Source organism: Lupinus angustifolius, chromosome LG01, assembly GCF_001865875.1.
Source record: "Lupinus angustifolius cultivar Tanjil chromosome LG01, LupAngTanjil_v1.0, whole genome shotgun sequence".
NCBI classification, from domain to species: domain Eukaryota; kingdom Viridiplantae; phylum Streptophyta; class Magnoliopsida; order Fabales; family Fabaceae; genus Lupinus; species Lupinus angustifolius.
Window position 1 is genome coordinate 23,905,385 of NC_032009.1, and position 12,948 is coordinate 23,918,332.

The 12,948-nt window shown below is 28.9% G+C and overlaps 1 protein-coding gene across 2 annotated transcripts; it reads right to left on the reverse strand.

The window, feature by feature from the left end:
• LOC109357479 lies at positions 5,783-8,975 on the reverse strand. Of its 2 annotated transcripts, XR_002108862.1 has the most exons (6): positions 8,793-8,975; positions 7,953-8,057; positions 7,136-7,391; positions 6,872-6,949; positions 6,111-6,318; positions 5,783-6,079 (listed from the first exon to the last, which is right to left on the reverse strand). XR_002108862.1 is itself a non-coding variant. In XM_019601467.1 (5 exons), exons 1-5 carry the CDS (start codon positions 8,838-8,840, stop codon positions 6,185-6,187), a joined length of 621 nt encoding a protein of 206 aa, XP_019457012.1. In that variant the 5' UTR covers positions 8,841-8,975; the 3' UTR covers positions 5,783-6,184. The 2 variants fall into 2 exon arrangements, 1 of the variants encoding a protein (XP_019457012.1); XM_019601467.1 differs by having other exon boundaries at positions 5,783-6,318.

Consider the following 12,948-nt stretch of genomic DNA (forward strand, 5'->3'; position numbering starts at 1 on the left):
TCACCCACTCATGTATTACCTTTGTCTTTTCAACACATGCGTCTCAATTTTGGATCTATTGAGGCAAAAACAAAATTCAGATTCATCTTTAGTGTAATATTTGTATAAAGTTTTTTTTTCTTCATTGGTATAATCATAGAAGACGGGAAGAGAATAAGAAAAGATATATACTTTTAGGATTGGTATTTACAGAAAAATGTATGATTTGACTTTGTATGAAATTTATATACTAATAATGTATCATTTATCATTTATATTTAACTATCATTGACTTTTAAAATGAAATAATCTAGATGAATAATAAATAATATAGCGACTAAATATAAATTTTTACATTAATTATGCACATATATTATACTCTTGATATTTTGTGAAAGGAAATCTTTTATATAAACTATTATATGTCAATATCTTTATTATTAATAAGAAATCATCAACTAGGTAAAAAAATTATTAAATCTGTAACAATGAAGTTGTATTTTATTGGTTACAAATTTATTGATACTAGCTTGTCGACTAGTAGTCTATGCTTGTCGATCCGCACTCTTATTTTATCTGATATAAAGTATATAAGTATAAGAAGTGCAATATATAAATTAAATAAAAAATGTAAATTTAAGAAGATAAAAAACATTATAGGGTTGAGAAAGAAAGAAGATAAAAAAATGAGAGAGAATGTGAAAGAGTGATGATTTATTCATGAAAAATGCAAGTATTAAAAAGGGACAAAGATGAAATATGAAAATTATGTGAGGTTACAACTTGTTTCGGATTTATTAATAACTAGCATGTCGACAAATACTTCGTGTCTGTAGACCCACATTCTTATTTTATGATATTAAGTATTGATTTTTTATTTTTTATTTTAGAGAATTATAATGTTTTTTTATTGGATGTATTTCATGTTATAATTTTTTAATTTATTATAATATCCAAATTAAATTGAGATGTATTAATTATAGTTATCTAGGATTATATGATTTTACTTTAGAAATAAAAAATATTAAATATAAAATAGAAAAATAGGATGATAGTGGTAGTTATTTCAAGTTTTGGTTTTTTATATACTAGCGTGTCGGCAGTCACTCCGTATCTGCCGACCTGCATTTTTTATTTTTAATATTAAATATTTAATTTTTATATATTTCAATTTAGAGAATTATATCACTTTTTCGTACATGATATTATAATTTTTTTAAACAAATGAATTATGATATTATTAAAAAATGCATTGCTAGTTTAATATATTTAGTGAATGTAACTTTCTCTAACCTTCATTTATATTTTTATTGTTTGAAAAAATATTGTAATAATTATTAATTATAAGGATAAAATAGGTAATTGGAAATTATGCCATACAAGTAGTTATAATATGTTTTAGCTTTATATATAGTATAGAAGTATAGATATATATATATATATATATATATATATATAATATACAAAATATTAATTATAATATAAAATATAATATATAAGTATAGATAATAATATAGAAATATAGATAGAATAGTGAAGATAAAATATCTCTATCTTATATTTCATGTCCTTTTGTTTTGATTGATTAAGATGATTCTCATGCACTAATGTACTAATGTAGACACATTTTTATATATTGCTCTAGTGTAAGTGGTCACATGCACAAATTTTATACATTATCAATTCATTATTTATTATTCATTTTCAATAATTATTAACTATTCAGAAAAAGTAATACAGATGAATGATAAATAACGTGTTAATTATGTATAAATATTTATATTGACATTGAATAGATATTACATTCTTTTTGAAAATAATACATATGAATAAGATTTGTAAAAATCTCTTACACCATTTTGATCAATTGAGATGATTCTCATGTACTTATGTGTAGAGTTTTTTTATATTAAATAATATATCTACTACAATTTAAGATTTTTTTAGAATTTCAGTTTATCAATATTAAGTTATCATTAATTATTAAGTAAAAGTAATATATATGAATAATAAATAATATATTCAAGTGTAAGAATCTCAATTTATCAACATCTATCTAATCTATCTATCTATCTATTTACTATATATATATTTTATATATATGAAAAAAAGGTCCCAACATTATTCCTTTTAAACACATGTCATGCTCTCATTTAATTTTTTCCTCTTTGACACATGTCATGATCTAAGGTTCCAACAGTATTCCTTTTGGACACATGTCATGCTCTCATTTTTTTTTCATCTTGGACACATGTCATGCTATCATTTACTTTTTTCTCTCCAAAATATCATCATACTCTTATGATGAGCTCACACACATACTATCATTTTCATATACAGCTTGCACCATTAATTTTCATTCCTCACATACCACATTCATGTGTCATCATTTAACTATTTGCTTTCTATAATCACAACTTTAATATTCTTTACTCACATATCTCATCCACTTGTCATCATCTCATCATTCACTTTCTAAACACACATTTCATTTGCTTTGTAACAACACATTTCATTATCCCCAAATTCATTTTAAGCATTTTAATCCTTTTTAAATACCAAAATACATTTTTATTATCATTAAACTAACTCTTCCTTCTCCAACTCATCATTTTACCTACCCTTGGTTTCCTCAACTTTTTTTCCTCTCTGCTTGCTCTTTTTTTGGTCCATCAAATACACATGTAAATATAAATATTTCCGAGCATTTATCACCTCTACAAAACTCATTTGCAATGTTCATCATTACAATAGATGTGTTTGGTTTTCATTTTGCAAAAAGGTAAGAGTATAGTTCAAACTTTTGTTTTTCGCAGCAAATGTTTGTTCTTAAACTGTTTGATATTTTTTAATGTACTTTTGTATCATCTTTGGCTAAAAGTTTACATTTTTATCACTTGTATACTCTTTTCTACTATCTCTATTTTTATTTTGAATGACTTGCATATGTCCACCTCACATTTAGTATTTCAACTCTAAAAAATTTCAACATACCTCAATCTAATTTTTTTGTTATTTGTCTTATAGCTTTGTTTATTTTTTTGGTATATTGCTTCAATGAGAAGTTTGCATTTTTTCAACATACATCACTACCTTTGATGTGTAAAATTTGTAATTTTTTCATTTGTTTTGTTCCTGCAATTGATTTCATATGACTCTTAAATGATTCTGCTTTCACCTTCGTGCTTGGAAGAGACAAGTGAAGAAATAACGGTTGAAGTTTTTTCCTTTTCCTTGATTTGTGTTTGGTTTTTTTTTTAATATTTAAAATTATTATTCACATGATTGTTTGAAAGTTAAAGTTGAGGTGTCATTGTGGAATGACCACCTTATTGATATTATTGGTCATACAATTCTTAATTTTAAGAATATCAATAGTTCCAACACACTTTTTAACTTTTTTAACTTTCAAAATAAAAGATTTATTACTATCATCATAACCCAAAGAATGTTAGACCCAACAAAATGAATTTGATAGAAAAAATTTCAAGTGTAATTTAAATATTAATAAATGGACACTAACAATAACAATATGGGAAGCTAGTTCATCAATAATAGACCAAGCACATCAGTTTCTACAACTTTCTCACCTTACTAATTATTAATTCAAGATAGACACCTAACTAACTCTAAATCACTAATAACATATCATCATCTAACTAACTATTTGACTAATTAATAATTTATTATCTAATATTATGATTTCACTATATTAAAAAAATTTGAATTCGAAATTGAAAAAATCATGTCGTTGTTTACCGCATTTTAAATATTTATTTAAAAAATTACTATCATGTTTCGGTTTCCTTATTTTCATTAGAAAATTCAAATTTGAAATTGTCATTTATTTTCCTTATGTGTTTGAAGAGGTTTAGACCACTATTCATTTGCACGAGTAACATATGTGTTCTTAACAATCCGAATATACGAGTAACATGTACGTTTTTAACCATACAAATCTATATGTAACATATGTGTTATTAACAATATAAATGTACGAGTAATATGTGTGTTTTAACCATACAAATGTACGAGTAATATTTGTATTCTTAATCATGCAACAAAAAATTACCATCACGTGCGAATGCACGGATAACTTACTAGTTCACATCTAAAAATCTTATACACTATTGATACAAAAAAAATTATTCCACAAATAATAGAACTAAAAAGCATATTTATTATATTAGTCAAATGACCGAGCTCCTAGGTTGTTATTGACTCACGTAGTGTTGGAATAAGTTTTTATGGTAATTTTCAATATTATTTTTCAAATTTCAAACAATTTATTATGCAACTTTTTATAGTAATTCCTTTAAATTTATTACAAAACTTATACGAGAAGTTTTTATTAAGATCCAAATTAAATAAAAGTATTATTTACTATATAATAAAAAACTATATAATAATAAGAAAGATGTTGTCATCATTAAACACATGTCAGATGTATGTCAGATGTTCGTGTAATTTTTTCCCTTCCAAACAACTCCACACACTTATAATGTATTGACTCACACACTATCTGTTTCTCATAAAAATATCGATATTTAAACTCTTTCAAGATCATTATTTGTCACATGTTATTGATTTATTTATGAGAATAAAGTATGTATAAGGAGATAAATTATCTCCTTGCAACAACTAAAATCATGAAATGTGTCATATTTAATTATTTTCTATAAAATATTTCTAAAACAAAATAAAGTAATATACATATTATACTTTTACTGGCCGGAGGAAAAATAAAATAATACACATATTATACTTTTATTGGCCGAAAAAAATAAATTATCTTCTTATATAAGGAGATATTTTATTGTCATTATTCATTTTGTAGATTTAGTGTCATTGATTTCATTATTCTGAGCTGTATTGTCAAGGACAATCAAACCCTAAGAACCTATGTTATCTATCTACCCGATCTCCTTTGATACTATATAATTATGTTTTGTTAATGTGAGACTCTCCTCAATTTTCTTCTAGTTATATTTCCTTGATTATACATAATATATATCCTATATTCTGGCATCTTCGTTTTGATAGCGAAGCTGAAACACACGTTGTTGTTAACACGATAACCTGGGCTTAGGAGTTAGGAATCCATTCAATGTTAATATTTACTAATATATTGTTAACCGATATCATATACAACTGCAAAATATTCCTAAAACCGAAATGATACTGCAGAAAGTGCCCCTATATCACTTAAAAGGGGTCAAGTCTTCTCCTAACTAAAATAGCTTCTTTGGAGTTGTTGGACTTGTAATCAATTAGAGCCAGGTTTTTAGTTTTTATTATTGTCTAAGTTTGTGGTCCATTTTTTAGAGCCAGATTTTTTCTTCTTTATATTGCCTGAGCTTGGTAGGAACTTTATGGTTTTCAGCATTTTGCTGAGCAGAGGATACTCTATAAGCTTAACTCTTGGGTTACATGGTTTTTCCTTGTAATACATTCCAGTTTACTAAAATAATACAAATACTTTCTCACTTGAGTTTATGGGTTCCTAACATCTATATAATTAGGCATAAAACCAATGCTCAATGATTTCTGCTGAGTTTTACATATCTGATATTCTTAATGTGAGTTTGTTGTCTTCTAATAAATGTCTCAATCTACCAGGTTCAAAACTACCATGTTCGACATCTTGTGTTTATGATTGTAAATAACATTGCATGTCTTACAAAGGGGCAACAAGGTCCAGCACAAATCTTAAGGCATACACCTTTCTCTTGTGCAGGCTATTATAAGAAACATATAGTCACTTTGCAACATACATTGCATAAGGACAAAGGTGGATCATGCAAAGCAAACGGTGTAATATACTCATGCATCTATTGCTGCTTTCTCAGAATACATGGCTTCTTAGAAACTGTAAGGACCACAGGATGAATCATACTAGAGGCACTAGAAGAAATGAAATACAAAACAGAAGCAATCAGAAGATAAGCATGCTACTTTCCAGGTTCCAGCGACCAAAAAAGATGGATAACATGTGGCCTCACAATCTCATGGAAAAACCTTGTTTAACACAATTTGGTCAAATATATTATTGAGTTAGTTGTAACCCAAAAAGAAATTATTGGATTAGTACTTTTACCTATGAAATGCCTTTGAAGTGCAGGCTCCTCCCCCAATACCATGCCTCTGAAAAATTAAAACGACAAGGCGTAGCTTGAAGGGAAGGGGATATACTTGACAAAAGCTTTCATTTACGTAAATTCCGTTCGAGCCTCTCAATTGCAGCAGTGACACCACTCTTTACTTCTCTCCGATCTAAATCGGGATGTGCATCTGGATTCCATTCATTAGCTTTCTCTACCAGCTTCAGATGGATCCAACCTGGTCAAACAATAGATGGAAATCATGTATTCATAACTAAGCAAATTCCCAAATTCAATTTTCATAATGGTAATTTATTCTAATATGGGAAGCATAGAGTGGAACCAATCCATTCTTTAGGGATTGTTGGGATCAAAGCCCAGCACTTTTGGCACCCTTATCCCTCTCCTCACAAGAGAAATGCAATAACTTAAACTTTAGAATTCATCATAGATAAAGTAACAAGAAAAAAGTAACGGCCTACTAATCTGATAGAATTCCAAATGCTTTGGTCAGTGCCTTTCTCCCCATGTGCCGACACACACATACATACATAAAAGTATTTTACAATATTTCAGTTGTGCAAAAATTATATTAATGAAAAGATATTTTATATAACTAGATATACTAAAAAACCCAATATCAGTAAATTATCAATGATTGATATTGTCTTGAGTTTCAGATGATGCTTCTAACAGCATTATTTCAATAGCATACCAAGTATAAAGGTACATATATCAGTGGAAGTCTCATCAGTGGTTACCAAAGACAACTAACCAAGAAACAATATTACCTAGAGGAAAGCAAAATGCCGCCCCTAGTACTGACCCAAGCGCCATATTCCTTGCTCGCCAGTGGAGCGACCCTGGCACTAACATAAAAGGAAAACAATGTATCAGCACAACAATTTTGTGACATCTAACCATTCTTATATCAAACTTTTCAACTTAAAGAAGCCCTTTCCTAATGTAAAAAAGTGCCATATAACAAACTCGAACAGTTCATGATCCAGCCCAGATAACATTTAAGAGTTCACCATCAGTCTATGATTTCTTACTGATTAAACCAAAAACTGAAGCAGTGGCTGATCCAGCTCCAACAACATTAAATACATCATGTACACCCCGTTTCTCTGCAAGCAAATTTTGTATGCCATAAAATGCAGCAGTGAACATTCCCAGACGTACCCCTCCAACAATTGAGCCCCGTGTAATTCGAAGGAACCGTTTCTCCATTGCATCTCTCATCAATCGATGTTGTTCACGTTTGTCTGCCGTGCTCCCAAGCTTCAACACCACTTCTGCATCCTTGCTCTAGCAAAACATGGGAATGTGACAATTAATTGACATAATATAAAAAAATGTAGACAAGAAAATTTTATCTTAACATAGTTGGCAACAAAAAGAATGACAAAGCAGTATTAAAAAAGATAAACCTTAGCAACACATTTGCATAGGGTGTTCTTTTTCTATCTTAACAAAGATATTTGAGGCATGACATGGGATTTTATTGCATTTAGATGTGAAGTTCAAATGTATTTTGGTAGCACTAAGTAACTTGAGATTTGTTGGTTCTGTCTATTTCAGAAAAATATTTTGAAATAATGAATAACGATGGTGTTTAAGTTGGATCCATTACGATAGAGGCAGAGTATTGATCTCACATCACCTTAGCGGAACAACAATACAACACAATAAAAACAAGTGAAATTTGTAGTTTACAAATTTAGCAGATAAAATTAAAACTTCACATATTCACTTATACTCTTGCCTGTACTATTAATGCATTTTCTATGTTGAAGTTGAACATAATGCATTCTGAGATCAGCATATGAAATCACAAAGTTTTGAAGCTCATTTTAGTCATAAACTTACAACAGAAGCAGAAGCCTCCTTGCTACCACCGTACAACATGCCTGCAAATAGTCCAATCATAGTTGCGGTGCCCCCGCTGGGAATTCCAATTAATCTTGGAGAACCCTAATTAACAAAAGTCATAGAATAGCAATGAAATCAGCATAGTAAAATCTCAGAAGCATTTAGTCGCAACATTTTCATAAATTCAAAAGAAAACGAAAATGTGCATGAAGGGGAAGAAGAGGAAAAAAGATTTTTTTTCCCAATCAGAAGGCAGGCCACCCTCGGCACTATGGTAAAGTTACTTGCCTTGTGACCTGTAGGTTATGGGTTCAAATCCGGGAAACAACTTCATTTGCGAGGGTAACACTGTGTGCATCTACCCTCCACAAACTACACTAAATAGGAGCCTTGTTTACTAGGTATCCTTTTTTCATGTCATTCAGATGAACTTAGGTTGATCAAGTAATCATTGTATGGTTATGAGAGATATGATATGAGCAAATGTTCGGAACTAAACCTAAGAAGGTTCAACTCGATAAATAGCTATAGTTTAATTAAAATTGGCTGCCATTCAATAACTTTCGAACAGTAACATACGGCTCTGACAAAACCTACAGAACTCTAACATTGATTTTTGAACCTTGTCCATGAACTCATGACCCAAACCTTCTGAAACATATGTATGTTTTTTCGCATCAATTCACATTCATAAATCAAAACACACACTAACAGAAACATGAACCAGTAAAGAAAAAAAAACCTAGGGTTCACTAGCAAATCCTTTTAGCAATTGACGCGGCGTAAACAAAAAATTAAAATTAAAATTAAAATGAAGAGATGGGAGAATTTGCTTACATATGGAACGGTGCGTTCTTCTGAGTTGTGAGAATCTTCTTCAGCCATGGCTGGAGGCGAAGAAAAATACACGAAAATTAGGTAACGAAAGAAAAAGTAGAAATGAAACTCTTCAAATTGTGAAATCGATGTTCAACTGATTGAGACTGTAGATTTGCACTGCCCTCCAATATCGTAGTCGCACACAAGGGCTGTTGGGGTATTTTTCTTTTAATAAAATTATGATAAAAGAATTTATATTCTGTCATTATATATTCAATGACTTTTAAATAAAGTAGCACAAAAAAATAATAGTAAATGGTGCAGTATAATCTTTATATTCTAACAAGACCAAGATTATAAGGGTTAAGACTCTCAACCATGAGTGTTTTAGTTAGATACTTGAGTTTCGGGTAAGTTTCCTTATAATTAATTCCTAATGACATCAAGATCATAATCTAAGAACCAATAACTAACTAATAAAGCTCTCACAACACAAATACTTCATAAAAATAATTTGGTAAACACCTACAATTAAATAAGAGGTACCATGATAAATCATTTTCATACCTAAACTAATGTATCATTAGAATTGAGTCCACTAAAATGTACAAAAATGTTTATACTAAATTTAACAAAAAAAAATAGTGTCATTGTGAGAAGGTAAATAGAAATTGGGAAACTAACCCTCCCAACACAAAGCTACTATAAGCATTTATTTGAAATTATAGATATTAGTGTGTCGACATACACTCAATGTCTACTGACCTACATTCTTACTTTCTTTTACTAAATATTTATTTTTTATATGTTTCATTTTACATAATTATATTACAATTTGTTCGTATTAAGTATACATAATATTATAATTTTTGTGATAAAAATATTATGACCATGTTTTGAATTCAATTATTCCAAAATTATTTGCAACATGTATGTTACAAAGGCAAACATAAAAACATTAAATATAATAAAGGTAAATTATTTGCAACTTGTGTTTACAAAAGCAAACATAAAAAAACATTTGATATAGTGAAGGACAAAATTGGAATATAAAAATTATGTATGTTCAATTACATATTTGCCCCTTAATCATGTTTTGACTTTATATATTAGTATAGATACATGTATATTACACTTTATAATTATTTCCTTAATTTTTCATAGGACACTATTAGAGTTTAACCTCAAGTTTTTCATCAGAAATTACTATGAATATTACATCATTTATGGGAAAATGATTCGAGAAAAATTAACATGTTCACTAGTAGAGCGAGAAAAGGAAGTAAAAACATTCCTCAAATATTGTTTTTTATTATTATTTCAAAAGTGTAAAATTTTATATATAATTAATTATATTTTTTTTAAAGAAACAATAATAATTTAAAATGAAGGATAGATGATAAACTGATAATATATAAAACTTTTATAATATCATGACATATATTTTTTTCTCATTTCAAAATGTGTTTTAACCAGGGTTATTAGGACCGGACAGTCTGACCGGTCCGACTGTTGGCCGCTACCACAAGCGCTCTTGTTTCACCAAATAGCCCGCCCTCTCTTTCAGACTATTTCTGACCGTTTGAAATCTGGTTCAGCCGAGTTTGACCGGCTTAACTCGGAATAACCCAGTTAGTTAGATCGATCGACCCATAACTGCAAATAAAAAAAATAAAGTTTAATACCCTAAAGAGGAAACGAAGGAGAAGAAGAGAAATGAGAAGTCACACATGTAGAGTAGGAAGAAAAGCGCAGAGTGATGAAGACCTGTATAGGAGAACCAAAGTCGTCGGAGGAAACCTTCTCGTCGTCACTGTTGCAGTATGGTTTCTCACTAATACAAATTTCTGGCTTTTTGCCTTCATTTTTTCCTGGTTTCATTTCATAAGGAATAAAAATTGTAAAACAAAGTGATATCCTAGACTTAGATGTTGTGTATCACTAATTTTAATTTGTTGTTATTCTCATTATTTTCACATTCATTCCCATCTTCAATAAGAAATAATATGCTAGTTTTAAAGTATCATTTCTTCACGGTAAAACCCCAAAATTAGGAGATGTGCACCACTAAATAATAAAAAATAGTATGTTATCAAATCAAATGGTTTCTTTGTTTTGCTTGCACATCATGCCAATGTTTTTTTACCTTTTCCTTTCTCTATCTAATGCAAGATGTAAACAGTTGTGTACCACTACATAATAAAAAATAGTATGTGAGTTTTGAATATTATTCTGTTGTAATTATTACTAGTCTTGAATGGTAAGACATAATTTTTAGTTTTGCTAATTTCTATTCTAATAAACCGTAACACATAATGTCATGAAATACTTGTGTTGATTTATAATTCTAATTATATAAAATTTAAACTTGTTTGATACACTTTTATTTTAATTTGTATATGTTATATTATGCAAAATATGATAATGATAAGTGTGTTATTCACTTATTTTAATAATTATATATCATATATGATGTCATCTAGTCTGATCGGACGGTTAAACCAGTTAGAACCTATACAGAATCTCTTCCGGGTTGATGTCCGGCTCGAGTTTCATAACATTAATTTTAACCTCTAAGCATGTATAAAACCAACATTTTGGTCAATTGATGTTATAGAAAGAGTGTATTTTGATAATTTAGCATTAAATATATCTCCTTAATCTTAAATTTATTTTATTTACTAACAAGACATCAGTCTAATGGTTCTATTAGATTTCTAAAAGAACATAAAAGTAAATAGTTCGATTATTATGAACAATATCTGTTGGGAAGAGATACTATTGGTAATATTAGAAAAAATTATTCTCTTATGCAATATTAGCAAACCATAACCTTGTTTGCCTCATATGTTAACTACAACACTATTATCATTGTTGCCATAGACACAACCATTTGTGTCTCCTTCATCTTGTTAGTCAATCAACTTGATGTGGAGCTTATTGGTATTTGTCATTGATGAATTAGCTGGATTTATTATTGCCATTGTAAAAAATGAGTTATTCTTTGGGGTTACTATTTTCAGGTGAAGAAGATTGAAGGTGTAAAATGAAGTTATTTTGATATTGCAAAAACATTTTTTTCTTCCAAAGAATGGATGTTAGTTTATGTTAAAGAATGGAAGAACTAACTTATCCAATGTTTGAAATTCTCAAAGACTAAAGGAGACTATATTTTCAAGGACCGAAAAAAGTAGGGGATACTATTTTGGGAAGAACCGAGATCGTCTGTCCCTCCCTTTCATGTCCCAGTGTCCCTAGCCAATCAATATTTGCAAACAAATGAAAAATAATCATTTAATTTAATTTAATTTTATAAAAATGATTTATTAAATACATGTGTTTCAATACAAATGGCTAAGACAGGATTGGGGACACCAATTTGGGACAGGTGATCCCCATCCTTTTGGGAAGAGATTCACTTATTCCATTATAACCATCAATTCTAAAGAAATTCAATGGTTTAAAAGTAGTGAGTATATTTAAATGATTAAATGTTTATAAAATTGATGACTAGGACGAGGAGTAAGTGAATCACACCTTATTATTTTTAAGCTAAATTTACATGCCCTTGCCACTTTTAAATATTACAAAATAACAGGTAAGGTCGGTTATAGTTTGTTTGAAAGTTAGATTTTAGAATGGAGGGAAAAGAAAGGAAAAACTTGTGAGCTATTTTATAGTTCTCAAGCCTTCCATTTTTTCTTTATTTCCCTAAAAAATTTAACTCCCAAACTAATCTTTAACGTAAATAACGGATTCGTGGATGGCAATACTAAGATTTATACAAGAAATAAAGCATGCTTGTGATTTGTGATAAGATGGCAGAAATATAATATCAGTAAAAAAAACTACAAAAAAATGATTCATATATATATATATATATATATATGCATTATTTGCCACTCAAAAATTGAAAACACAAAATGTTATTCATATGAGACAAAATAATTACTTTTAGCAATTTATGATTAATTTTTGAATACCTAAGTATTATCAAAGATTATTTTGATTCACATTTTTGGCATTTGAATAGTTTGATTTTTATACCTTTTTAGGATTAAATTGTTTAATTTAACATGAGTAACTCACACTTGAGATAAATATATGTTAAGTATTTCAAGTGTGAAGAATAAATTTAACATTGTATAAAAATATAGGAGTTGAAGAACATATA

Excerpts from the sequence above, each read along its gene's own strand:
- LOC109357479 (XM_019601467.1), bottom strand. The coding sequence starts at position 8,840 with ATGGCTGAAGAAGATTCTCACAACTCAGAAGAACGCACCGTTCCATAT. Across the intron at positions 7,392-7,952 it reads AGGAGGCTTCTGCTTCTGTT|AGCAAGGATGCAGAAGTGGT; the intron begins GTAAGTTTATGA and ends ATGTTTTGCTAG. Across the intron at positions 6,950-7,135 it reads TTCAGTTTTTGGTTTAATCA|TGCCAGGGTCGCTCCACTGG; the intron begins GTAAGAAATCAT and ends CTTTTATGTTAG.